Raw genomic sequence first — 27,930 nt, forward strand, 5'->3', positions numbered from 1 at the left:
GCCTTAAGGAAAAAGTATGCAGGAAAAACTTTAATTCTAATTAAGGAAATCAAGACTCTCGCTAGATTAAGAATTGGTGAAGGCGAAAGAGGATTAAAATTAATGAAAGTGATTCTTAGACGGGGCGAGCTACGATTCTTATGTCGGGGGATGTCTCTAATTATTATGGCTCCTAGAGGGTATGCAACGCCAGGATGCGGATATGGGGAATACTTAGAATCTAGGACCAGCTATGGCATGATCAAGCTGATCCCCCATCTTTTCAACTTATCTCGAAAATTTTTTGCCATGGTTCCTATGATTTCTACTGAAGATCACGCTTTCTTTATGTTACAAAAAACAAATATAGAGGAAAAGGCGAGTTTGTGTTGCGGGTTCATTGCTATAACCACTGTTTATGCTTACTGCTTAGCAGATGGATTCCGTATTAGGTCATCTGATGTTTTCAAAAAGGGAATAAAACATGCATATTGAGGTTTTAACGCAAGAATTAACCATAAATGAAGTACCTTTCCCCTTTAGTGTGGTTACTATAGCTAAAAAAAATAAATGGCATTTTTTTATTTTTTGTCGGATTTTCAAAAGTTCGAGGCTACAATTCTTAAGGAAGATATTGACCGATTTGGAAGAATTATCATAACTGTTGGTGTTATTATCTCTATTGGTTGGAAAGTTTACCAAGTATCACTAATTGGCTTCGAGACAAAATGTGGCATGGTGATGCATCCTGGAAGGTATAATAAGTCGAGAGATTTGAAAATGAGATTTTTCAGGCAAAAAGTGGAAATTGCTGAAATTAGTTGTACATATCTCATAATGACGAACCTATAGGAATTTAAGAGGGTATCTTAGTTCATCGGCCCCTTAAAAACTGTACCAATATTTGATGGGAGTGCATAAGATTAAAAGTTAAAAAATGACTGTTTTTTTTTAATTGCGGTAAGAATAATGAGGGGTTCCACATTTATCTTTGCCTTGAAATTGAAAATTTTAGCCGCGATATAAAAAGCTAAATGAAAAGCAGTCATGAAGACTACCTGGGCATTCTTCGTAAGCTTCACAACTGGTATCCTGAAACTAAGCAACCCACTTTCCATGAATACGGAATGGCCACAGTGAGTATGCGAAGGGAGAGGGGGGACGAATCGGCGATGCGGAGGGTTCAAGCTTTTACCCACAACAATCTGGCATTCCAATTGCGTGGCGTCACGTACCCAAGTACCGATCGAAATTCACTGCCAATATTGTTTTCTCAATACTATTTTTACATGTTTATTGTAACTGCAAATTTGCATTATTTTCTTCCATCTACGGAAAAATTAAGACGCGAATACGAATTAATCATGTTAGAATAGGTCTTTATAGCGAGTAAAAATTAGAAAAATCTTGCAATACATTTCATAAGTCTTATTATTGGAATATGTTCTATGTACTATGAATAAATGGTGGCTCATATCAGATACAGGTCCCTTAACATGTGAGTCAGGGTTTTGCAAGTTCATGCCAATAAATTTTTTAATGATAAAATAAGGTTAAGAAAAAAATAAGAATAAATATTTCAGTATAAATATGAGTGCTCCATCCATTGTACTGGTCCTTTGCATTATACTCAGTGCCACGATGATGAGAGAATTGTGCTGTAGAGTAAATGAGCCATGCATGGATAGCTAATAATTGATCTCTGCGCTCTGATATTGTGAAAAAACTTAAAACTTTGCCTAATCTTGCAGATACTGAAAAGCCAAGCTATGGCCAGGGCACTCTGATTGCAGTGCCAGTGATGGCAAAGGGCTCTATGTCTGATAATGAACTCAGCCACATAAATATGGCATCTGGGAATCATTACCCCTGGAAAGCCGAAGTGGACCCAAAGCACATCAGTGATTCATCAGTAAGGATTGAGGTAAGTTTTTGTCTCATTTTTTTGCAACTCATAAAACTCAAAATAATATTTAAAATAATTTTGAAATTAAATTTGAATTGTATAAAAATTGTTTAAATAGGAGTTTAAATTGTATAATGAAATAATTTTAAATGTTTTTTTTTTTTATAATTTTAAATTATTTTAAGATCATTTTGAATGAATTTTTTTTTTATCCTTTAGCTTGTTGGGTTCATCCCAGAAAGTGGGTTTGAAACTTGCAAGTACTTGACCGCAGGGTCAAGTCAACATAAATCCGCAACTCAGAGTCTTCTGAGAGATATATTCCCCAACTTGGTATTTTAAACACAGTTTCATCATGAGTAACTTCATCACACACTGAGAACAATAGAAATATGTATGTATTATATACAAAGGAGTTTACTGTTCAGCATCCAGTGGTGCTGTTTTGAGTGGTGCTAAGTTTGAATATCATTGCTGCAATTAAATTACTGTCATTTAATTTAAAAATAACCTGACTACTGGAATTTATAATGTATTCTGGTGTTCAAATAGATTTTTTTATGTTTTTCACCTTTGGTGAATAATTAGCAGTCATTTCTTCCGCCAACATTTCAGTTTTTTGTAATCTTGTTCAGGGCTGTAATCGAAGCATTGAACTCAGTAGATAAATAATGATCCCCTACCATTCAATTATTGCATAATATGTATTTAACATTACAATAAAAATACTTATTTCTATCTCCTGTGACAGGTTACTCCCTCGGCTGATACAATGATTGGGATGTGGAAATTGGACATTGATACCAAATTCAAAAGTCATGGATCCGGAGATGCCGTCAGCTACAGCTACCCCCATCCTATTTACATTCTGTTCAACCCATGGTGCCCAAGTAAGTTAGAAAACTAAGTGGATTGAAGTTAATATGCCACTAATTTTAATTGTAATCTATGCATTTCAAAAGCATGCTTGATAATTGACCATGGACAGTAACTTCCCTCCATGAAGACGTATAATTTTGTGAATGAAGAGCTATGACATTAGTTTTTAGCTGAACATGGTTTCAAGGTGGAACATCATCATCAGGGACTTACACAGTTATACAAACATACAGTTATTCACTTTTTTTAGTAAACTATTTATTGAGCTTTGTATGAGGTTATGCACCCCATACTATATTGGTTGTGAAGAATAAATTAAAATTAACCTCATTCTCTGAATATGAGAATAAATGAAGTTATAACCTTGTTCACTGATTTCATAGCATGAACAGGAGGAACATAGAGCTAATAATTGGTGAGAGAAAGTTTTGAATGTAAATAGAGAAAAAATGATATCCATTTGGAAAGATAAAGAAAGCGTTGAGATTTTTCAGCAAGTATTCTGCATATGAGAATACTGAAGTTGGTGAATAGACAAGAATTTTAGCAGCGACTTCTCATGAAATAAGAAAAAACCTGTGATACATAAGCTCAAATTATAATATGTAAATGATTTACAAGGATAGTGATGGTACCGGGAAAATCAATGTGAGTGGAAAATTTTTTCCTAATGTCTTTATAATAGGTTCACTTTCCATTTTTCATGCAGAAATGTCTTTAAACATCCTGAATTCAAAGCATTGAGTCTTTATGCTCGGTCTACTTGCAAACAATCCAATTCTTTGATGTTTAATGATGATGTTCCACATTAAAACCTTGTTCGGACAATTAAATTACAAGGGATTGTGGAATCATAGACTGGTGGAATCTTGGCGATACTGTCATCAACCTCTGACAACCGAGGCAGTGAAAACTTGGAAAATAGAGAGATCCACAAGTCCTTAGTTATCTATCAGAATTTACGGTGAATGAATTTAACTCGACCCCCAAGGGTTCCCACCAGTCAGGGAAATGGAAATTGGGTCTGGAAACCATCGAGATGTGAAGAGAATTAGATAAGGGTCCAGGAGAAACTCCAGAGGCAAATCAAAATGATGAAAATCATAGTTGAACACATGGAGTTTTGCTACGTTCGAGTGGCAAGGTGGGGGTTATGTTGCCCTCCTGGCTAGGCGGCAAGGATTAGCGACCAGTTGGCGCTTCTTGACTTGATATCTACTAATAATACATACTTGCCTTTATTCCATAATATACCTTGCTGAATTTTTTCATAAAATCCCTTCATACAACTTCATTGTCATTGGTATAAAGTCATTGAAATTTAGATTGCAAATCAGTGGAAAGGCATGGAAATCGAAAATGGAAAGTAGCATTGAACCCTAACCCCCCTGGTTACCCCAATCAATGCTGATACTGTGAATTTAGAAGTATAAAACTCACATGGGTCAAGATTTTTTCATGCATTCATTCCAAATTATTCCACATGACAGGAGACAGTGTCTACATGGGCCCGAACAAAGAGGAGGAATTGAAGGAGTACGTACTGTGTGACACGGGATTGATCTGGAGGGGCAGCCATAATCGCCTGAGGCCATGCGTGTGGCGCTATGCTCAGTTCGAAGCTGACATCTTGGACTGCTCCCTGTACCTTGCCTTCAAAATTGGGAAGCTCAATTTGGCTGGGAGATCTGATCCTGTCCGCATCACTCGTGCATTGTCTGCTGCTGTGAGTTTTTATGTATATTTTAATTGCTGAAATTTCAAGCCTGCCTAAATCATAGCTAGTGATTACATTCACTATTTCATTTATCCATTTAATTAATTCATTCATTTATTTTATTCACTACTTCATGGGAATTTTTTTTTTAAGTATTGAACAAAATAGAGTAAATATTAATCTTTTGCTTGAACGTGAGATTAGTTTCACCAACTGATTTACATTCCACTGAGCCAGCCTTGGTTCCTAACCTAAGAAACATTAAAGCATGCATAGGATGAATCCACTGAGCAAATTGAAAATAAATTTATAAGTTTAAAAATGAAAAATAATTTAAATTGAAAATTAAATTAAATATATCAAAAATTTATATCCTGAATGAAGAATGATTTTTATTAGTTTCTATCTCAAAATTTATTTCATCTGTTTGCATTATTTCATTTAATGAAAAAATAATAAATATATTCTTCCTTCAACATTTGATTCTTATTCCAGTTTAGCTGTATTTTCCTTCTGTAAACTAATGCATTTTCTGATAATGAGCTTGGATAATCAACAACTCAGTAAATTATCAAATTTCAAAATCCTGATTTTGCCACTTAGATTGAGCAGCTGATGAAACTCCATCTCTTTGAACAAAATGGATAGTCTAAAAATAATCCACTCTTTTTTTGAACGCAGGTTAACTCTCCAGATGATAATGGAGCATTGGTTGGAAACTGGTCAGGAGACTTCTCAGGAGGCACTGCCCCAACCAAGTGGGTTGGGAGCATGAAGATTCTGCAGGAATACTATCGCACCAAGAAGCCAGTCAAGTACGGACAATGCTGGATATTTGGAGGTGTCCTTACCACAGGTAAGAAAATATACATCTTTTACTTATCATTTATATGCATTATCTCAGATTTACTCCGAAAACAAATTTACAAAAAACTCCATTTTAGATGTGAAATTTAAAAATTATAGCAAAGATGAACCTGTAATGGTATGATTTCATAGTTTGGTATGACTGTCATAAAGTCATCTTAGGATTGATGCTGCATAAGTAGTTGAACAATTACTGTCAATTCTCCTTTCAATTGAAATACCCTCTTATGGTGTGAGGTTGAAGAAGGCTTCATGAGGCTAGTTAGATGATTTCTTACACATCTGCCATTTCCTTCATGCCCTCTTAATATTTAGGAATTACTCCATATCCTTAACCTTCTCAGAGGTTAAAATAGTGCAAAAAATCCACTCAACCTCTGTGACAGGAATGATTTCAGTGCATCGTATTATTTTGCAGTATGCCGAGCTCTTGGAATACCATCACGTACTATAACTAATTACTCTTCCGCCCATGACACCCAGAGTAGTCTCACTGTTGATTACTTCTTGGATGGAGAGGGAGAAATTATGGATGAAATGAATAACGACTCTGTTTGGTAAGTACCTAAATGCTATCACTCTTAATGCTTACTTGTTGCTGAAAAATGATCAAAGACGATCAGAAGAATCTAATAGAAAAATCTCATTGATCAAAGTAAACTTTCCACCCTGCAGATAAAACAAACAGCAATAAGGTTTTCAAAATCATTACATAGTTATTATTTTTTTCAGTGGTTAATAGAAAAAGACGGAAACTAAAATTAGTAATTTTTTGCTAACATATGTCAAATATATGCTCAGTCAAATTTATTTTGATAAATATTCTATCATACTCCTATGCATTCATTCACAATATCCAACTGTAAAGATTGCACATCTGAAATATTGATAACATTAAAGAATTTCTTGGTTTATGCTGCTGATTAATTAATAAGTTTTGTCATTACAAAAGCTTAATTCACACTGATTATGTATTCTGCAATTTTCCATAAATGCCACTAAACTTAAGATACTTCGTTGATTTCAGTGATTTTTGAGTTTGTGATCACCCTGGTTGATTTGGTACATGTGGCCACTGAAATTCCAGATAATTTGTATAAAAAAGCATACTTTCCCTTGCAACCATAACATTCTACACAAAATTTTCAATGGCAGTAGACAAATATTGTCTTTTATTTCAAAATAACATAAAAATAAATAACAATAATTAGAATCATAAAATAATACAATATGTACACTGATGATCAAATGGTATCCGATTCGATCAATGGATTTTTCTTCCTCATAGGAAAATCCACTAGGATTGGTAGAACATTAATAGCTCACGCTTGGTTTCGCTAATTAGTAGGGCCTCCTTCGCTTCTATAGCGTTGGGGTGTTTTTGCCTCGTCCCGTCCCTTCCGCTCCTATCCTTTCCAAGAGGCGTCGGCGGGTTCCCATTGCGGCGGCGACTCTTTCCTTTTTTCCTTCCTCTCCAGCCCCTCCCCGGGTGATTGGGCGCATAAGCCACTGGCTTGGTTCCTGGCCCCGGTGCATTTTATCCTTCGAAGGGTTCGCCTTGAACCCTCAAACTCTTTGATGATCAAATGGATTTCAAGTGTCTATGCTATTCTGATTCCATTTTGACCATGATTGCAGGAACTTCCATGTCTGGAATGAAGTGTGGATGCACAGGCCAGACTTGGCGCCAACGGGTGGTGTGGGAGGCGTCGGAGAGGAAGTTGGCCATGAGTGTGATGGCTGGCAAGTGATAGATGCCACTCCTCAGGAGCTTAGTGACGACGTCTATCGCTGTGGTCCAGCATCTGTGAGTGCCGTAAAGAGAGGAGAGGTACTGAGGCCATTCGATGGACAATTTGTGTACGCTGAAGTGAATGCAGACAAAGTGTTCTGGCGCTATTCTGGTCCGACCCAACCTCTTAAGTTGCTGAGGAAGGATATTCAAGGGTACGTGGGGCACTTACATTCTGGGTAACCCTTATTATTTCCAATCATAATGGAATAATCTTTCTGATAATCAATGCTTATCATGGTAAACTGTGGCTTATTTGAGAGAAAATTTATTTTACAAATATAATTGCTGCATGTCATTGTACGTTTTCATTTATCTGTCATGTACCTCATTGACTTGCAGAATTGGCCAATTCATCAGTACCAAAGCAGTTGGGAAGTATGTCAGGGAGGATATCACCCATAACTACAAGTTCCCAGAAAGTGAGTGTTAATATTTCAAAGAGATCGATAAATAAATCCATTAGTTTTCTTCATTTGCTATTTATTCATGATAGCATTAAAAACAATATTTCATATTTAACAAGGACTTACTATTTTTATTCAAAGCGGTGATCAGGGAAATGTTGAACAAGAATCAGTTTGTACTGCAATTTGATGTGATAGAAAAATCTAAGGAGTTTTGTTTCATGATCAGGTTATAAATAACGTGGCCACAAATTTGCGTAGCACCATTAATTTTTAAGACAAATTTTTTTTTCAATTATGCATTATGGAGGTTGCATGAAAAGTCATGTTCAACATAAATTTTAAGGAGTGTGCATCATTTTGCTGTTTTATATGAGTCGAATTATTTATCTGTAGAGCATACATAATATGAGACACAAGAAATCTGCTGCATGTGTTTGCCTACTTCGATACATTAACACCCTTCTTACCTATTTCCAAAACTGATTTCCTTTAATCACATTCATGATTATTTCAATTTTGTTTTCCATTTCAGAGAGTGCTGAAGAGCGTGCAGCTATGCTGAGAGCTCTGAGACAGAGTGAGAGTATGTTCAGCAGATATTATCTAAATGAAGATTTCAATGACCTCAAGTTTGATTTTGAACTAAGGGATGACATTGTCATTGGACAACCTTTCAGGTGAGTCATGCAGTTGGTTTATAGAAATTTATAGATTAAAATCAAAGCATATCCATTTTAACCATAGTTAATGAAGTTTAAACTTAAGTTGGTTAATGAAGTTTGGAGACAATTTTGTCTCCAAAATTGTTTTTAACGTACCACATTCGATATGGATTACTTCATTTGATGAGACCTGTGTCTATTTCAACAAATGGACCTTGTCAATTGATGTGGTTGTCCTGCTGGTGAGTTTTCATTTTCTTGGCTTTGTGCCCAGAACTCTGGTTGCCTCCCATCTTCCATTGTGTTCGGTCCTTTTTGAGATGTGATTTAGGAGCCATTTCCGGCTGCAAAAAACTATTTCGTGGGTTTTGGGAGAGGTATAAACACCTCATTTTGAATCAAAGCACTATCCCGGTGGTATGAGAGTTAAATCCCAATCAATTAGTGGAAGGCAATTCTGAGAATTCTATGATTCTGAAAAGTGGGCTTTGGAGTTTAAATGGCAATTAAGAAGCCTAATGTTGACTCTGTCCACAAATATCTGTGGAAAACACTTTTGGAAGGATCTAACTAATAGTGTCCTGAGAGACGAAACTGCCTGATGGAATCAGAAGATAAGAGGAGGTTTGGATGCAGCATATAGTGAATTAGGAGTGAATGCCTAATCATTATTATGGGAAGGATATTTGATAAGACAAGACATGAACAAGGTTGAGGAGCTGTAAATTGCTTGGCATGGCCTTGTGACATCATAAACTTATCTGCCAAAGGGTTGAGGCTGTTTCTTTTTCTTTGGAAATATCTAAAAAAGCAGGTGACTGATCAAAATACAGATAAACATGAGTAACTTTACTTTTCAAACATTATCACAATCAAAACTATTTAAAAATGAGTCAACAAGTCCATTGCCATAGGTCTCCAATATTTGTGGATTGTCCAAGGAAATAAGCAACATCACTAAGAGAGGCTTCATTCCATTATGTGCTTTAGGAAATTCATGTCAATGGTAGTTAAATTTTTTGCAAAAATTAGGAAAAATAAACTTAGAAATGATGTCCATAGAGCATAAATGTCTGGAGGAAGAGATTCAATAAAAAAATCTCATTATCATCTTATTTATTGAGGTAATGTATGTTTTCTTAAATTTCCAGTGTGGTTGTAGTGATGAAGAACAACAGCAGAACAAAAGACCACACTGTCAGTGTACTTCTTCGTGTTGATACAGTTCTCTACACTGGCAAGATCAAGGAGGGTGTCAGGAAGGAGAAAACAGAGAGACTGGTGAAGGCTGGTGCTGGTAAGTGTACTTTCCTTGTTGTGTCACATTTCATATCCTCGCATTGAGAGAGAAGGAAGGAGGAGGGGAAAGATTTAAATGTTGTAAAAATTGAACTAAATTTTTCAGCCCCTGATATACATATTATAATAATTTTCACATCGTCTATATGCATCAAGTGCAAACTCACAAAGTAAATTGAAAATAACAAAAAGTTAACTGCACTAATGCATTAAACTATTTACCTTGTGTGGAGACACCAAAGGTAGCACTACCAGTAGAATTCAAATATTTTTAGAGAATATAAAAAAGAAATTGCCTGGTAAGGAGAAAATTTTTAGATTTGCTCATAAACCCTTTTCCCGTGTCTGGCTTGACGGTAGACTTTCTCTTGTACAAGTATAACGACTGGACCTTTCAGCATCATGGAAGGAAATTTGTTTTGGAGGCTGTGGAATATTCCCATATGTCAAACATAATGCCCTCAGCCAAACCAACGGATTTATGAGAATGTAGTACAACTTGACCTTTGCATGTTTTTTAAAACATCTAGAATAAGTACATACTCACAGTGTCAATTGTTATTTACATGGAAGTTGAGTCCATCTACAAGAAATAAGAGCGGGGGATCTATTTCATCATTTCATGCATTGCTTCAAAAATGCTGAGAAAAATTCTTGATGCTCATTAAATGGTGAGGAGTCATCTTGAAACACCATCCAGTGAATTTTTTTAAAAACATTCGAAGATGGCAGTCTGCTTAGTGTGCTCAGTAATTTCTACTTTATCATCATTCATGATGTCATTCATATTATTATTTCTAATTGTTATATTTTATCTACAAGTAAAATTGGTGTGCTAATAATTCTTTGTCAAGTTCTTATAAACGTTTTTGGAGATTATTTGTTTAAATACAATCACATCATATTCATATTCCATTAACAGTTGAAGAGATACGCTTGGATGTGTCCTATGAAGATTACTACAGCCACCTTGTTGATCAATGTGCATTCAACATTGCCTGCATGGCTACTGTGGCAGAAACCAATTTTGAATACTTCGCTCAGGATGACTTCAGGGTCAGGAAGCCTGATATTAAGATCAAGGTAAGGAAAAAATTAGTCATTCTGCAACCCCTATAAGGATAACCTCTCTACTCTATCCCTAGCCTACCTCTCCCCTACCCTAGAAGTATCTTTAGGCTCATAATTGCCATAGCACCTCTATTCTCCTGGTTCCTTCCCTTTTTCTACCTGTCCTGAGGTTCTGGGTGAAAAAGACTAGGATTTGTATACCCAGCCTCAAGAGTTTAGCCTCCCAAGATCCTCCTTGGATCCACCTGTCTATTCCAACCTTGAATCACTGAGTGAGTGAAATTTTTTTTTCATTACCAACACCATTTTTCAGGTTTCCTCTTGAATAGCTGTATATGGAATGACTACCTATAAACAGTTATGAGGGAAGAAACCCAAAAGATGGAGTCTGCATTCAAGCCCTGTGAAAGCTTTTCACTCTTAAAATATTATTTTTATTATTTTTCATTTCCTTTTATTTAAACTTTTACCGTATGACTGCATTATGAAATTCCAGATTTTTTTATTCTTACCTATTTTTCTCAATGGTTAAACTTACACTTTACATCGCCCTGTTCGCAGTCCTACTCCAGAGCAATTTCTTTATTCATCTGCTGCTATGGCCTGCTGTGATTGCCGATAATATATTGCATCGCAAATCTCTCTATTTCAGACTGAGGGTGAACTGGTGCAAGGGAAGGAATTCACAGCGACAGCCTCCTTGAAGAATCCACTGCCAATTCCCTTGCGTAAGGGTCAATTCATCATTGAAGGCCAAGGCCTGACCCATCAATTGAAGATAAAAATGGCACAGTAAGTTATCTGAATTTGCTCTGATAGAAGGAGAGTTCTTAGAACTATTTTGGTATAACATTTTTTTATGCATAACTCTGGCATAATCATGCAATTCATTTTTCCGAGAAAGATGGGATAAACAATATTTCCATGCATTGCATTCTTCTGGGGGTTTTGGTAATCTGGCTGCTGGCAGTTGATTTCCAAATGACCAAATGGGGCATAGTTACTCTGCAGTTTACACTTGGCAGGAGAATCAATGGAGGTGGCAATGTTTATATGCCTGCTACGCACAACTTCTAGACTACTTGTCAACTTAGACTCACAACCTATGCCAAAAAATGGCAAAGCATGTGGTAAAGAGGATGCGCAGTTTCACACACTACCTGACTGTCGCTTGTACGGTTTTTATGCTGAGAAATCAGTTTTTGAAAAAAAATGCCCTCATACATTAGTCTTATTGCAATGCTTCACTTTCAAGCATTAAAGCCATTCCGGACAATTTTTAAGTCATTTTAAACTGAATTTACCTGCTTATTTCATTAATCATTTCATGTAATTCACCCATAATATTTTGCTCCAACAGGGACATTCCTCCTGGTGGTGATGCAATTGCATCTTTCAACATCACTCCAACATTCCATGGACAGAAAACCATTGCTGCCAAGTTTACATCGAAAGAATTGGAGGATGTTGATGGATTTATTGTAGTCAAAGTTGCACCACCAAAGGCAGAAACAAATGGTTCAGGAGCTGCTAATTCTACTTAGGACTCTCTGAAAGTAGTCTTGAGTCCTCACTGAGGTTTTATAAATGCATCACACAACATGGATTGAGTACACTGTAAGGCAACATTTGTGAACAAGACTGGAAGATAGACAATTTATTGAGAGAAAAGTTTTTTGCCAGCCAGTGGAAATATCCACAGACTACTAAGTAAGCAATGCTTGGACGTGAGGGCAATTCATTGCTGGGATCTACATGTGGGTCCACTGTCATTCAATTCATTATTTATAGAACCCTAACAAGTGTGATGTTTTTTAATGCTGCCTCTGCAAACATCATCTCATGGCTATGTTTGTCAAGTGATTTCATACAACATATGTATTGGTTTTGAATGTATAGCTACAAAGACTGAAAGTGTTCTATAAGTCTTTGAATATTTTTCTGAAAAGAGATTAAGATGGTGATGAGCAGTATTCACTTGGCAGCAACATTTATTTTTAATAATCACGTTGAAATTTCTCTTGTTGAAGCTTATTGGATGTTTTATTAATAATTTTATTTTGAACATAATTTAATAGTGTTATCAAGAAGTGTGTGGCACTAAGCAAGTGCATTATGTATTTGTTGAATATTTTTTTAAATCTTTAAAGCTGCTTGGCAAAAGATCAATTATTTCCTTCATCAGGAAATTTATTTGAGCTCTCTGTATTATCATGAAGAAATATTTTAGCTTTAGAAAATACCTTTTATAAAATTTATACGTGTAATTGTATATAGAATCTCATTAAAGTTTGCATAATATAACCTGTAAACAAGAATTTATGCTCCGTGGTTGATTTTCTCAGGGGAAAACAACAATTTGTTATATTCTGAAATGAATTCTTGGTTTTGTTCTGTGCATAAGCAACTTTTGACGTACATTATTTTAGCATTGAAAATAACAGACTTCTGAACTTATAGTCTTAGTACCTTGTGCTCACTAACTCCGTTGTTATTAATGCTAGAAATCCATTTATTTAATTTTTATTAACAGTCAAAGAGTATAAATGAATTTCAAATTCATTGTAGTGCAGTTGAATGTATGACAGTATCAAAATTAACAAATTGGTGACATTTCTAATGCCTCTTAATTGTGGTACAAACTATGATGAATAGTAATCAATCAAGTAAGTTCTTAAACACCCCAAGATAAGTCGTATTCACAGAAAAAGGGACGTATTTTTCCTGCACATACTGCAGCCCCTAGCAGTGCATCTGTGTTTATCACACCGCAATAATCTTGGCCATGGGCGTGATTTGGTTCATTTGGAGCCCATTAGTCATATCCAGCACTTTTCAAGGATTCTCCTGAAAATCAAATTTAAATGAGGCTTAATTATCATTTCCATTTCATTGCATGGTGTACGTGCAAATAATACCAATTATTCCAGACACCCACTAGCTACTTCATTCCTTGTGGGGCATAGCCTAATATGGACTAGGGGGTAGCTATTTAACTCCCCAAAAAACCGATGGCTCTCTCACCACAAGCAATTTTGCTCAATAGGGTGGATTCCTATTACTTTTTTACTACCTAAATTGAAAGATCATTATTCCTGGAGTATGAATTTCATGCTTTCACATTTTTAAATGGCGATATCTATTTTTTGCGATTAAATGTAAAGTGAAAATTTTCAAGTGCACAAAAACGAGACGGCTAAGTATGAATGCTGGGAAAACCCCACGTGGCATCATTCTGATTCCCACTGTCGGCATGTGAGGTGACCTTGGGGCAAGGGTATGTGCTTCCCAGCGATGCAGGCTGCTAGCAGGTAGCAGAATACCCTGCTAGCAGGTAGCACTTAGCTTAAATAAGGATTATTAATACCTTATCAAATGAAGGAAACTTCCCGGCCATAGGCAGTTTTAATAAGTGATTATTAAGACATGTTTCCCTGAGCTCTGTGCCTCATGCAAGTATTGGTAATCTCAGATGATGTAAAATTCCTATCCACTTGTATAGAAACTAGGTCCCTGTGACATTACGTGGAGTGGCATCGCATGGGTGCCAATGCGGTTAAAATTAACCATTGCCATTCGTCTAAACTGGGATTTGTAAAACCAAATAATTTCTATATATGGTGGGTAACATATCGCAATAGGGTGGTTTCCTATTATTTTTTTATTGCCTAAATCGAAAGATTATTACTCCTGGAGTACGTATTTCACACTTTTAGATTTTTAAATGACGATATCTATTTTTCGCGATCAAATGAAAAGTGAAAATTTTCAAGCGCGCGAAAACGCGACGGCTAAGTAGGAATGAAGGGAAAAAGTCCGTACGACGCATTTCTGGTTCCCCCTCCCGCCTGGTAGGTGACCTTGATCGAGGCTCTGAGCGCTGATAGGACGCAGGATGCTAACGGGTAGCTGAGTACCTTCCTGTCTGGTAGCGCATGGCTTAAAAAAGGTTTATTAATACCTTATCAAGCGAAGAAAACTTTCCGACCTTAGCCAGTTTTAATAGGTGATTATTAAGACATGTTTCCCTGAGCTCTGTGACTCATGCATGCATTGGTAGCCTCTGACGATGCATAACTCCTATCCTCTCGTGTAGAAACTAGGTCCCTGTGACGTCACGTGGAGTGGAATCGCATGGGCGCCAATCTGGCCTTTTTCAAATGAGGATAAAATTTGACCCTTGCCATTCGTCTAAACCGGTATTTCAAAAACCAAATAATTTGTGTATTATGAATACACTAATGGTGGGTAACGAATCGCAATCAATGCATTTCGTTTTCTTTGATGAAGGAAACTACCCTATCATTGCCTTTTGTTTTCTTTGATGAAGGAAACTACCCTATTGGTAGTAGTTGTTTAAGCCTTATATCGTATTATTTGCTAAAGACTGCAGGAACAATTTTAAACATTTTGTATGCTTACTGCTGGAAAAACGTTTTCTCAATGTTTGACCATTGCTCCACTACCTACGACAGTTGCCCAAAATTTTTATTGCTACCTGGGTAGAACCCAAGTGCATTTTCCTTTACTGTAGGGATTGCTAATGGGGCTTAACTCTTCCTGGCCAAACCTCACAGCAGGGGATGCCTCCCAGCATTTCCTATTGCACTGCTCATTTTGCATTGCTTTCTCACCACTCCACGCTATTAATATGTCTAGGGAATGTTCCCAAATGTAGGCCCATCCGTTGGTAAGAGGGAAAGAAGGGTTACCCTGGATTATAAGGGTTCACTCCTCGCGAGACACTCAGCCAGGCTTGAAGAAAAAATAGTTCTTGTTCTCTCCTGCTGGTAGCTAAAATCATGAACTTCCGCAGCCAAAGGTTTGAAACTTATGGTATCATCTTGAAAATTTCGGGGTATGCAGAACATTTAATGTCAACATATGCTTGTATCTTCAATAAGAAATTTAACCACATTCAAATGAACAAGGGCAGCTGGGCAGCCTCACCCCATTCTCCGTCCCATCCTCCCTCATCCCAGGAAAATTTTGCAGAAAATATATAAGTAATTTAATACTGTGGTAAAAATTAGTTTTATAAATCAATTCCAAGGAAATGACTGCATCTTTTAGTTCATTATAATGTCAAAGGGTGAACATGAGGGCAGGTGTCTCCTCGCTCAAATGGATGATGTATATATGAGCCACTGCCTTCAATGAAACAAACTTTTTACCATTGATTTACTAGCAAAAGTTGACCAGGACCTACTCTGCATACTAAATTCAAGGTGAAAGGATGAGTTTGAAACAAGAAAATAATGCATCACAAAGAAGATCAGTCATGCTTAAGTGATGTATCCCCTTGATGGCTATTTTTTTGTGGAGGGCATCAGGCAAGCAGCCATAGGGAGGCTTTGGGTCTTCAATCCCACCTAACTAGTATTCAGAATCTATGAGGAGGGATCCCAGATAACACGGCATTTGTATTACATCAATAATACACAAAAAATACGTGCCCAAATACATATGTATAAGATGGAATACGATCGTATTACATCGGTATATTTCACGTAGAAGTGGTTCAAAAGTCCCTATGGATGTATGTATTCGTGCGTATTACAAATTGGAAATCTGAATACCCATACATGAATTATACATATGTATACAATGGAATACAATCGTATTACGTCTGTATATTTCACGTAAAAGTGGCTCAAAAGTCCCTCAGGATGTATGTATACATGCGTATTACAAATTGGAAATCTGAATATCCTTACATGTAATATACATATGTATCTGCAGGCCCTCGTACACGAATTATACATATTAATTTTCTGACCCACATCCACTTAATATCAAAATGGATCAAACGGATGAATAAATATAAGGAAACCAGAACGTACAGATAATAAAACATTTATTCAAAGAGAAAAATAAAATAATACACACAAATAACAAGTGTGGCCATGAATATTGCTAACAAGCATTAAGGGCCAGCAAACAGTAGGTGAAACTTTGTTAAAAAAAATGGCACAAAGATAAATCAAGTACAAACAATGGTTTGAGTTGGAAAATAGAAAAAAATGTTAGCAAGGAACAAGCGTTGTAACCCATTGCACAAGAAGAAACCTGAATTCAGGAAACCAACTCTGCACAATTAGCCACTTTATTTCTGAAAGGAGAAAAGAAGAAGTCAAGTTTAAAAGTCATGCAAAAATATAACTTTTTGTAAGATCTGAATAGGAGCTCAAGGCCTTTCAATTTAATTTTTATCAATTCATATAGGCAGTCCCCAAGTAACATTGACCGTTGGGCCTCGGTTGGGGAACCGTAGTCACGGTTGGCTCATTGTGGGTGGATATGCCTACCAAATTCCACTGTTGGCCCAACGCAGATATTGTTCGTCGGCCCAACGAAACGGTTTATGCTGTTGGCCCAACGGAAATCCCCAACGATGGCCCTACGAAATGGATTATCATTGGGCCACTGTTGGGACATCATAACATTATAGTACGATTGCATAAGTTGCAGGATACGGTTCACATGGTTCCCTAGCAACCTAACAACCAAAACTTGTTTGGTTGTTAGGGATTGCTTTTATATGTTAATCATTCACTATGTCTTTGTGATAGCAGTTAAATAAAATAAGTCGAGTGCTTCTAACAAAAATAAGGCATTGACCTCATTTGGTAAGTCTTACAAAACTGGCATTCCTAAAATCATGTTACCTTAAACAGATAGTTTCGTGGAATTTTAAACTTTTCATCATTAATTTAGATAGATCGATATGTATATTTTTTCAGATTGTGGCATATATAGTACAAGTGGAAGTTTTAATGAAAACAGTGTTTCAATGGACAAAGTGAGTGATTTAGTCCCCTCTGAAGAGAATGAGATTGAATTTGTATGAGTAAACCTAAATAACATCTGCACTACTATTATTTTATGGAAAATGCATCAACTATTATACTCAATCAGTGTTTCTGTGATTCCTATTAATATCCCTAAATCTCGCACTTATTAATCCAATTGAGTAAAATGGACTAAACTTAAAGATTTCGTTACCGAAGACCAGAGAATAGGAATAAATAACTCAGGGGTGTACATCTTGCAGTGTGACATGTTTGAAATTAAGGAGGATTTCTTTGAATTACCTCTTAGAAGTGGTACCATTGGTATATTTGTAGTAAAAAAATTAGTACCTGGATGCAAATTGCACAGTCCACCCAGATTTTATCTAAGTGTGTTTTGTTGCCCTACAAAGAAGATGGACAGTTTTTGTGTGTGCCATATTGTAATATGTAAAGGTGCTGTTGAAATTTTCCTAATTTTGTCCTAATAAAAAGTGTCCTAATTCGTGAAAATAAAAGTTGGGGACCTTCTGAACTGATATTGATTTTTTGTTTTCCACTTTTAACCACTGTAACCTTACTTTGTCCTATAGCATTGATTATTAATGTATTTAATTTCATTTTGATTTATCGGGAGTTAAAGGTAAAGATTCTATCTATGTCCCGGTATCACATCAAGTGAGAAGGTAAATTAATTTAACTCTCATTCTATAAAAATGAGGAATGCCAGTAAAATATAGCTTTCGTTGGGAAACGGATGGCAGAATTGAAAAGGGCCAACGGTGTATCGTTGGAGAGGGGTTGGCCTATAGTTGGGAATACGAAGGCCCGACTGTAATGCTCTGTTGGCCCATCGTTGGGGAATCGTTGGTTGGGATACAGTTGGCGAGGTGGCCAAATCATACCATGGGCCAACCGCTGTGTCCCACCATCTGCCAACAGAGGGCCAACCAAAAATGTTACTTGGGGATCAGTATTCTGTGAAGTCTGTAATTTTAGTACTAATTCTGTATTCTGAATGCAAATGAAAGTTTGGCTGCTCTGATAGATTCCAGACATAAGTTTTAAATTTTTTCATTTACCAATTATGTCGAGGTCCCAACTAGCACAGATTTGACCTTGTCCTTTGAGAAATCATATATTTTGGGGATATGCTTTCATTTTACAAAATTAATAGCCTTTCTCTTAAGAAGAATGAGAAATATGAGAAAAGATCATATGACTACTTTTAAATATAAATTAACTAGGAAAACGTGAATCCATTGGTATGCTTATTTATTACATGATACTAATATATTACTACCATGATTTAGTAGCGGATGACTCACACAGAAAAAAGATAAACTTGTGATATCAAATTTTCAAACAAATAAATTTCATACATAACCGATAATTTCAGGCTTAATTTTAAGAAACCTCTCCATTATGGTAAAAAAAAATTTCCCTCAAAGCTTACCTCGGTATTAACAATTCCACCTGGTCTTCTGGCTTTGCTTCGTCGTCTTTTCCGTAATCCATTCTCCTCTTGCCCAGGCCAAGCTATTTACATCGTCGCCTGCTGGGTATGCGCGAAAGAGCATGAAAAGAAAATTATAATTAATTAATTTGGCCCGTACGCACCTTTTTCTTACATATAATGACAAACTTTCGCATGAAAATTACGTATTTATCTTGTGTCAATAATTCGCGATTCCAGCCAAGGGAGACACCACCTGGCGGAGAACGCTCGAAACAGAGGAACGATGGCGAGTAGACTTGTAGGTGAGGGGGGGAGAAATTCGCGGCGAAGCGGGGTTGCGCCGCTACCCCGGCCACCGTGGCGTGGCAATCGCGTGACGTCAGGATAACAGCCAATCGGAATTGACTGCCAATGTCGTCTGCATATATTGCTGTATTTACGTATTACTTATTATTTTTTCTTATTCCCTTTAACCAGCGCGAATTTAGGGACAGGATTTTGTAGGGATCTTATAAGGATAGGGGTATTACTGCTTCAAATAAGTAAAAAATCCGATTACGCTTCAAAAGCCTTTATTTTGAGCTGGTGTCTGTACATGAAAAATCGTTATTACAACAGAAATTATTCTTTAACAAGCAGGACAGCCCTATTGGAAATTTCTTATAAGAAAATTTCCTATCAGGAATTGGACATATTTCTTATAAGAAAATTTCTTATAAGAATTTTTCTTATAAGAAAATTTCCTATCAGAAATTGGTCATTTTTCTTATAAGAAAATTTCCTATCAGAAATTGGTCATTTTTCTTAAAAGAAAATTTCTTATAAGAATTTTTCTTATAAGAAAATTTCCTATCAGAAATTGGTCATTTTTCTTATAAGAAAAATTCTTATAAGAAAAAGACCAAAAAAATTTCTTATAAGAATTTTTCTTATAAAATTTTTTTTCTTATAAGAATTATTCATATAAGAAAAATTCTTACAAATATTTTTTTTTTAATTCTTAATAGACAATTATAATCTGATACGAATAGAATATTTTCATCAGAATATTTCTATTGAGAATTAAAATATCATGGCTGGTTTCCTAGTTGGCAGCTGTAATGAAATTTCATTAGTAATTTTTAATAACTTATTCTTATATATTTGCTGGAAATGAATGTGTGTAGTTGTAAAGTACTATTCACAATATTTATTCACGGTAACCAGAACAAAATGTTAAAATGAAAAAAAACTACATTATTATATCTCTAGCTGAATGGCAAAATACATCACTAGTTCATCCTGAATTTTAAGGATTTTTTTAGATCACAGCTTTTATTTGCAATATATGCATTCATTTTACTAAGTCTTTGCTGTAAAATAGGATGATTTTCTAGGTCTTCACTGCTATTAAGAGATAGCAATGGCTGCAGCTCTTTCTTCAATTTTGTCACGAACAGATCTGAAAGGAAAAAAAAAATTTTAGGCGGACCATGGCAATTCAAGGTTGCACATCGATGAAAATTGGCTTTGCAAGAATTTTCTTTGGTACTCATACGTAGTTGTAGGGGTGATCTGGTGTGGTCAGCTGGTCGACAGTAATTGCCAATAGTCCCCAAGTTTAAGGGGACCCCCATATAACGCTTGCACATATCACAAAGCATGTATTAAAGGTCTAATGAAAACATACTTAGATTACTTGAACCAAAATGTTTTTGCAATTATAAAATTCTGCATTGGCATTAGTTGATTCATCATAACACAACTGGGTATGCCCTTGTCAGATTCCTTTATTTTATTTATATAATCTTTTTACTCTATTTAGAGTAAAAAGATTATTGTAGCATTCAAATCATTGTGCGCTACCACCGAAAGGCAGCACCGCCTGGAGGGAGACAGGCTGAGGACCCTTGGCACTGGCAGGGTTACGGTAACCTGGGTATTTGCTGCCCTTCTCCGCGGAGTAGCATCCCTGAGCCCATGCGAGTGAGACCTGCCAAGCCGTAGTGCGGAACTGTAACTGAATCTGCAGACATCGCAATTCACCGATTCCTGGAGTGCGGCTTGAGTGTATTCGTGACAAAATAAATTTATATACTGTTCATTGTTACATAGGGCGTAGTTTTTTTTGCACAAAATAACTCTTAGAGGCCCAAATTTATATACATAAAGTAATGGAGACGGACAAGGGCATACCCTGGATCAAAACCAAGGGGGGGGAGGGCAAAGCTAGCTGTGGCTGTTCAAGTCATAACATTTACTTAGCAAAGACAATGTTTATGAAACCAAAATTTAAGGAAATTATGACTGCAATTTATTAGTGTTTTTAATTATTTGCCTGAAAATTAATGTTTTTTTTTAAATTTTAGTTCCCTGTCTTCCTAAATAATATCTTTCAGAAGAAAGTTTGTTCAAAACTTCCTCATTTTTAATGACATTTATATTCACCTCTAGGGGGGTAGCTGTATTAGTGAATTTCATAAGCTATTAAAATCTCACTTTTCATAGGTTTATTCCTTTTAAAATCAATATTTTTATGAAATTTTGTCTAGTTTTTAGTAACCAGAAAAGTGGAAAAATCCATTTATGTGCATGCAATTTCCTAAAATTTTGCTGAGGGACCCCATTCACCCCAGACCACCCCTAGATAGTGGAGAAGATATGGCTCATCAATTTAGTGTAATTGCCACCTTAAAAGAAAGGAGGCTGAGGAAGTCTTTCAAATTTCCTTCAATAAAATTAAAGTTGAAATTAAATAATTTGCTGATTGATTTTCATAAATGAGGAAAATTTCAGTCCTCAAGTTTTACAGAGCATAAACATAAAACCCTTATCATGATCATAATTTGAGTTACTGTTTTTGTTTCCCAAAAATAAAAGTAATTGCAATGTTCCAGACCTTGGTCACTTAAGATTTCAGCAAATACCTCTCTAGGCACATGCATTTTTTTACTTGTGGAGCCTCTTACATTTCAGTTATCATGAATATTTTTTTAATATCTATATCCATTGTATCTGGTGTTTCACCAATGGATGCAGTTGCTATTACTACAATTAAACATAAACCAATTCCCATCTTTCTTAACTTCAGTTATCAGAATTGGCTATCCATTTCCTCTAATAAACATCCATAGTGAAAACAAAAGAAAACAATACCCAAAAGCAAAAGTACGAATCAATAAAAAATAATATCATGCAGTAACTACACCATCCTTTTGCCATCCTCCCTTTGGCCTTATAGTTAGATTTCCTACGATTGTTAATTTTAAATAGAAATTATCCTCCAAATAAACCAATTCAAACATAAGGTGAATGACCACTGAACCCATTACCCTTTGCAGTTTAGTAGTAAAGAGCATTAATACCTTTGATGGCTGAAATTTTTTCTGGGCTCATGCATTTCTTCTGGCCCTGCTCCTTGAACTTATTACATTGCCTGCCGGTTGCATTATATTCTTTCAAACTGTCACCATATAAAGCATAAGCAATATTCCTCACAAATTTGCTGTCTTTGCTTTCCTTTGCAAGGCTGGTCCATGCTGCTTGAGCAATCCACTGGTTATGTCCAATGTGAATCTACAAAGGAAATTATAATGACATTAGTATTTATGCCTTGAGGCAAATATTTATTCAAAGATTCTAAAATTATGGAAAGCTAAAGGAGCAGCTGTTAGGAAATATCAGTGACTTTGCCTCAGACTACCCTATTGGTGGGAAAACAATTATTTTTATCTTTAAATGGAGGCATTTTATGGCTAACTGGTTAAGGAAGGGATGCATGGAAATTGAATTTTTGGAAAAAACACAATGAGACATTGAATGACCATGATGCTGGATAAGAGAATGATAGTTCTGGGTGGCAAAAATAGTTTGACTGCTTTAAGATGTGATGCAGCTGAAAGATGATATAGTAAATAGTTTACTTTTTTACCAGCAAGAGAAATATTTATGGTGCCTAAAATGATGCATGTATTCTGTGCTGTTTATCTGGAGAAGACAAAACAATTGGTGGATAGAAACAGGTTTGCAGAATATTTTTAAGGTATTGGAGGAAATAAGCAGAACCCCTTCATGATGCCACTTAGTGGCACTTCTCCTATCTATCTTTATCACACCTGTCACAACCCTGAGAGCACACGAAAAATTGTAGACGTATACATTTGGGATATTTATAGTCTACAGGTAACTTAACCGATGGAAGTTACCAGTAGACCATAAATATACGCGATGTACTACTACCGCAATTGGGATATTTCAAGTCTACTGGTAACTTAACCGATGTAAGGCTGTAGACCAAAAATATACGCGTGATGAAAAGTAAAGAAAACATTTGTTATTTCACATAGATATCATGTCATGTATATTCATCATGACAGGTAGATTCCATAAAGTTACGCCTGAAACAGCTAATTATAAATATACGCGATATATAATACACGAAATATTGAAGGCGTATACATTTGGGATATTTCTAGTCTACAGGTAACTTAACCGATGGAAGGCTGTAGACCAAAAATATACGCCATGTGCTACTACCGCAATTGGGATATTTCAAGTCTACAGGTAACTTAAATGATGGAAGTTACCAGTAGACCATGAATATACGCGATGTATTCTACCAATGCCTTATAAGCTAACGAGCCGTGGAGATGATAACACAGTTCGTCGTCTGCAGACCACGTTAGTGTATTGTTTTGATTGTTTATGAGTTGCGCGCAGTTGTGAGAGCTTCGTTTGTGATACGTGTTGGTTATTTCCAATGTAAAGCAAAATATCCGACGATAGAGGCTCAGAATCCCTCATATTTTGTATTATTTACAATATTAATATCTGAGTAAGCGCATTAAATATAAACTGGAACAGTGGTTAAACCAAAAAGTCAGTAGCATCGTTGTAGCAGTCTGACAATGAGCCACAACCGTTGGAGGTGGATACGTTAATTGTAAGTTGGTGCTATCGACGGTACTCATCCATTTATGTAATTAGAACAATTTTGATATTTTCTAATGCCCGCTATGCTTTGACAGTCAATAATTTCATCCATTTCTTCGTAGGTACTGAAAAATTCGCCGTTAAGGACTGCTTGTGCTTGTACTATTAGGTGAACACCAGAGAATACAACTTAGTTCGCTATGCTTGGAGATTTTAGATTTTTACTAAAACATATTTTGTGCCAAAATAGTGTTATTTTCATCGTGACAACTCTCGTTAATCTACTGCTGGCAATCACAGTGCCAGTGGTTGTAATGCACTATGACAGTTAAGTTTGACAAGGTTGAAAAACATCGGCCAAGAGTTGTATTTTCAGATTTCCATCGTGATTGAATTGTAAACAGTGCTATTACGCTATCGATAAATGGACAGTTATGTAAATGTCAGTGGCGTGTTATCCTCCGTTGTTCACCGTGGGTATGACATATCACGATCAAGCTATCAAGATCAAAGCTGTGTGTGAAGTTTATTTTTCTAGTATATCAACGAATAGCAGTGAGAAAAGTCACCTGTGCCACTTGAATGGGATAATTAAGTCTCCAAATCGGTGAATATATAGTATTTTTCATCATAACGAGCTCTGTGATTGTAAGTTGTACGTGATTAATATAAGTATGGTAGTGACTTCCAGTTTTTGATGATTATATTTGCCTATTTCCCACTATGTTTTTATGGTGTGTGCTACTATATCTTTTGCGGATTTACCTATATTATTGAAATACGTTTTTGCTTGTGTGTGTGTGTGTGTTGGCTGCGGAACCGATTCGCGATCTCAGATGTGAATTGTGTGCATACACTTGCTGTGAATTCGTATTCGTCAAACCAAGGAAATGGTGAAGCTTTGTCACATTATCATGAAATAAAAGTTTCTTTCTACAATTAGTACATGTAGTGTTTCTTTAACTGTATATTGCTTTTCATAGATAACTGCCTAAAAGTTATTTTTCATTATTTTAGCAAGCGTTTTCTTTTGCTACCTGAATTGGCATTATTGCTTTCCAAACCCCGCTACATACACGAAAAGAATGCAGAGCAACCGATTATTTGTTATTTCATAGGAGTTCAGTGTTTTGTTTGTAACTATAATTAGATTTAGTGCTTAGGAGAACCTGATAAGGTTCTCCTAAGTATTCGTGATGGGTTTTGAGCATTTTCGGAGGGATAGGAATACCTTCTCCGCAAAATTGCCATAAATTCATTTCAGTTGAAAATCACACATTGCTACAAGGTTAGCAGTATAAAATGTATGTTTTTGTAAAAAAAATACGCCTACATTTGGCATAACCGTAGAACAAAATTATCATAAATGGGCGAAATTTGCCCCTAATGTAGACCAAATATAGACGTCTACATTTGGTATAACCGCAGACCAAAATTATACCATTATAAGTTACCAGTAGACCAAAAAAGGAAGACATTTGCACCTAATGTAGACCGAATGTAGACCAAATGTAGTCGCCTACATTTGGTATACGGCAAACCATTAGGTTTGCTGTATACCAGATGTAGACGTCTACATCTGGTTTACATATGGTATTCTGCAAACTTTGTGCTCTCAGGGAAGTGGTGCAACTAAGAAGTGCTACTGATTGGTCTCATGTGATGAGTCCCTGAATGGTTAACATGAAGGCAAAACTAGATAATCTCAAGGTTGAGAGTCTGCAGTTCAGTGATTGACAGCATAATGCACTCTTTTCCTTATTTCCGTCTCCTAACTGCACAGTTATTGCTTTAGTCTTAAAGGTGAAGGTTGGTGATGAAGACCAGTCAAAGGCAGGGCCAGTTCTAGATATTTTTCTCGTGTAAACAAACAATATTATGATGCCCACCCTAAATCAAACCCTCAACCTTTAATATCCTTACTTGTTCAGTAATGAATATTGAACTGAGCACTTGGGTGCCCACTTTTGCTATAAGCACCCCACGAGGTCTCGTACTTTCCTTATCGCTTAAACCAGCCCTGTTCGAAGGTGTAATCACTAAGGAAATCCAGAGTTATTAGGAAAAGGTTTAGAATTTAGAAAAGGCGGATTCAATTTTTATTGTAGTTTACGTCCAATTGATTCCATTCCCGCAAACACCAAGAGATTTCATTATGTACATTAAGATAACAGAGTTAATATTATTGAATGCCTTATAAATGTCTATTGTGTGCATATCAAATGATCTTCTATATAGGCTATCAAATAAGTAACCACACTTAAGGTGTAAAGTACATACAGTAAGAGGGAATTGTATACCAAAAAATTTATGAATGTATGCAGTGGAAGAGAAGCTTGAGAGACGAAACTTTCAATATCTTTCTTAACCTAGGAGAATTTGTGTCAAACAATGCCTGAATGTGACAGAAGCAATTGAGGTTTACAAGGATACGAAAAAGTGGACAAAATTATAACAGCCAAAGTTAGTTCTCACAGTCAAATAAGTTTATATATAATAAGTTAATATAGGTTGTAAACTGCATATGGAAGTGTTAACCCAATAGGGAATATCGGGATGGATGAGTTTACATCCCTTCATACTTACAACACTGCCTCGCACCTCCAGGAAGGCTGGTTTATCCGGCATATTATCAGAAATGCCACACAATGGAACGCCTATGGAGTAAATATTATCGGAGATATTTGACATGATGGTGATTTATAACAATTTTATTTAAGTTAACAAGATATTTGTAATGGCACTAAAATATATTTTAAGTTTTTATATAAAAATTATAATTCCCATCATCCTATGTATAAATGTATTTGTTTTAAGAAGCTTCTTACCTTTTGTCAGACCTGTTGTGGCCACGAGGTCATCAGTAGCATTCTTTTCCCTGGGTGGCTCTGAAAATATTTTTTTTATATAATAAAAAAATACATGGATAATTTACTTTAATGTCAAAACATTGTTAATTAGAGGGATACAATTATATTTAAAACTATTTTCATAAACATGATATTATTTATAAGGATGATTTAATTGGTGTAAACGAATTTTTCATTTGTCTGGAACTAATGTACTTAACTACATACCGAGGGCTGTTTCCGGTTGTATGACATTTTCAGCTGTAGTCCCAAGTTTAACCTCAGCAACCTCATTACAGCCATACGACGTCACTTGAAGATCGGCGTTGACTGAATTGCCTGCTATAGAAATTTGTAGGCATTAGCACATAGTTTCTAAGCAATTGATTCACTAAAAGGGTGATATGTACTTTCTTACCAGATTCCAAGATAATGTCTTGAAATTTCAAATTCTTCTCAAGGAGTTTTGCATTCAACTTTTCTAAATAGCTGTTCCTCTCTGACAGCTGCAAATTTCTATCTTTTAAACTCTTGTTTTCCTTTTTCAGTTGCTCCAACGTCAATTCATCATCAGAGCCTGATGATGATGACGGCATGACAATTCTTTTAAATTTTTTGTTATGGGGTACTTTCAATTCGTACCCCTTTCTCATTACTTTCCTTTTGGATTCAAGTATTGCCGCCTTTTGCAGTTTCTAAGAAAATAAATTATTATAGTGTCAGTAATTGAATTTCCTTCAAGGTTCTTAAGGCTAAACATGCATTTCCACTTATGCAGTTATTGTGGATATTTAAGAACTTAATAAAAACCTCCTAAGACTATATTTCAACACCGCATCCTTGTAACAAGAATTTGTACTCACCATATTCTTGTGAGCAGAATCCTGTGCAGAACCTCCCACACATTCTGCAAGCATTCCTCCACAATTTGAGGGACTGTCTTCAATCCGATGCAGAATTTTGGGAAAAGCTATTCTGCTCTTACATAATTTAAACTTATGCGCGATGACTTCCTTTTTTCTTCTCGCCATGAATAAAATTTGGCCTACATAAAATTCTCCCACCTTACATTTGCCAACTGGCAAACCTGAAGTGCTTTCTCCACTCCAACGAATATTATACTCCATGTGCTTATCATAGTCAAGTTCGGACTTTGGCCAAAAATCCTCCACATCATTGGAGGAAACAATATCTAACACATTGTCATCTACAAATCTAACAAGTAGATAAAACTCTACGTTGGAAGTCATTCCTGATTCTTTTGTGTTGCAGTAAAAGTTATAGTATAACAATAAGGTAGTAAAAATTTGTAGGAAAAAAGTGTCGCCTATATAAGCA

General features: G+C 35.9%; 3 protein-coding genes across 6 annotated transcripts in view; 1 reads left to right on the forward strand and 2 right to left on the reverse strand.

Annotated features, from left to right (window-relative positions):
• Nucleotides 1-12,900, forward strand: part of LOC124155588 (annulin-like) — a 129,043-nt gene extending 116,143 nt beyond the window's left edge. For all 3 annotated transcript variants that reach the window (XM_046529543.1, XM_046529544.1, XM_046529545.1), the window contains exons 3-14: nucleotides 1,731-1,903; nucleotides 2,637-2,775; nucleotides 4,255-4,490; nucleotides 5,163-5,337; nucleotides 5,767-5,905; nucleotides 6,987-7,295; nucleotides 7,483-7,562; nucleotides 8,083-8,227; nucleotides 9,364-9,509; nucleotides 10,434-10,594; nucleotides 11,235-11,374; nucleotides 11,943-12,900. In XM_046529543.1, coding sequence (XP_046385499.1) covers nucleotides 1,731-1,903; nucleotides 2,637-2,775; nucleotides 4,255-4,490; nucleotides 5,163-5,337; nucleotides 5,767-5,905; nucleotides 6,987-7,295; nucleotides 7,483-7,562; nucleotides 8,083-8,227; nucleotides 9,364-9,509; nucleotides 10,434-10,594; nucleotides 11,235-11,374; nucleotides 11,943-12,126 — 2,027 coding nt within the window. In that variant the 3' untranslated portion in view covers nucleotides 12,127-12,900. The remainder of the gene's footprint in view (nucleotides 1-1,730; nucleotides 1,904-2,636; nucleotides 2,776-4,254; nucleotides 4,491-5,162; nucleotides 5,338-5,766; nucleotides 5,906-6,986; nucleotides 7,296-7,482; nucleotides 7,563-8,082; nucleotides 8,228-9,363; nucleotides 9,510-10,433; nucleotides 10,595-11,234; nucleotides 11,375-11,942) is intronic.
• A 189-nt stretch (nucleotides 12,901-13,089) lies between these two features.
• LOC124155593 (hemolymph lipopolysaccharide-binding protein-like) overlaps nucleotides 13,090-27,930 on the reverse strand; it is a 247,186-nt gene continuing 232,345 nt past the window's right edge. The window contains exon 3 of the mRNA XM_046529550.1: nucleotides 13,090-13,429. Within this exon, the coding sequence (XP_046385506.1) occupies nucleotides 13,398-13,429 (32 nt within the window). The 3' untranslated portion in view covers nucleotides 13,090-13,397. The remainder of the gene's footprint in view (nucleotides 13,430-27,930) is intronic.
• LOC124155590 (BEN domain-containing protein 5-like) lies at nucleotides 20,007-27,842 on the reverse strand. Of its 2 annotated transcripts, none has more exons than XM_046529548.1 (7): nucleotides 27,456-27,842; nucleotides 27,011-27,287; nucleotides 26,821-26,931; nucleotides 26,572-26,631; nucleotides 26,330-26,400; nucleotides 22,177-22,387; nucleotides 20,007-20,273 (listed from the first exon to the last, which is right to left on the reverse strand). In XM_046529548.1, exons 1-7 carry the CDS (start codon nucleotides 27,840-27,842, stop codon nucleotides 20,104-20,106), a joined length of 1,287 nt encoding a protein of 428 aa, XP_046385504.1. In that variant the 3' UTR covers nucleotides 20,007-20,103. The 2 variants fall into 2 exon arrangements, with proteins under 2 accessions (XP_046385504.1, XP_046385503.1); XM_046529547.1 differs by having other exon boundaries at nucleotides 26,821-26,934.

Source organism: Ischnura elegans, chromosome 3 (assembly GCF_921293095.1).
Source record: "Ischnura elegans chromosome 3, ioIscEleg1.1, whole genome shotgun sequence".
NCBI classification, from domain to species: Eukaryota; Metazoa; Arthropoda; class Insecta; order Odonata; family Coenagrionidae; genus Ischnura; species Ischnura elegans.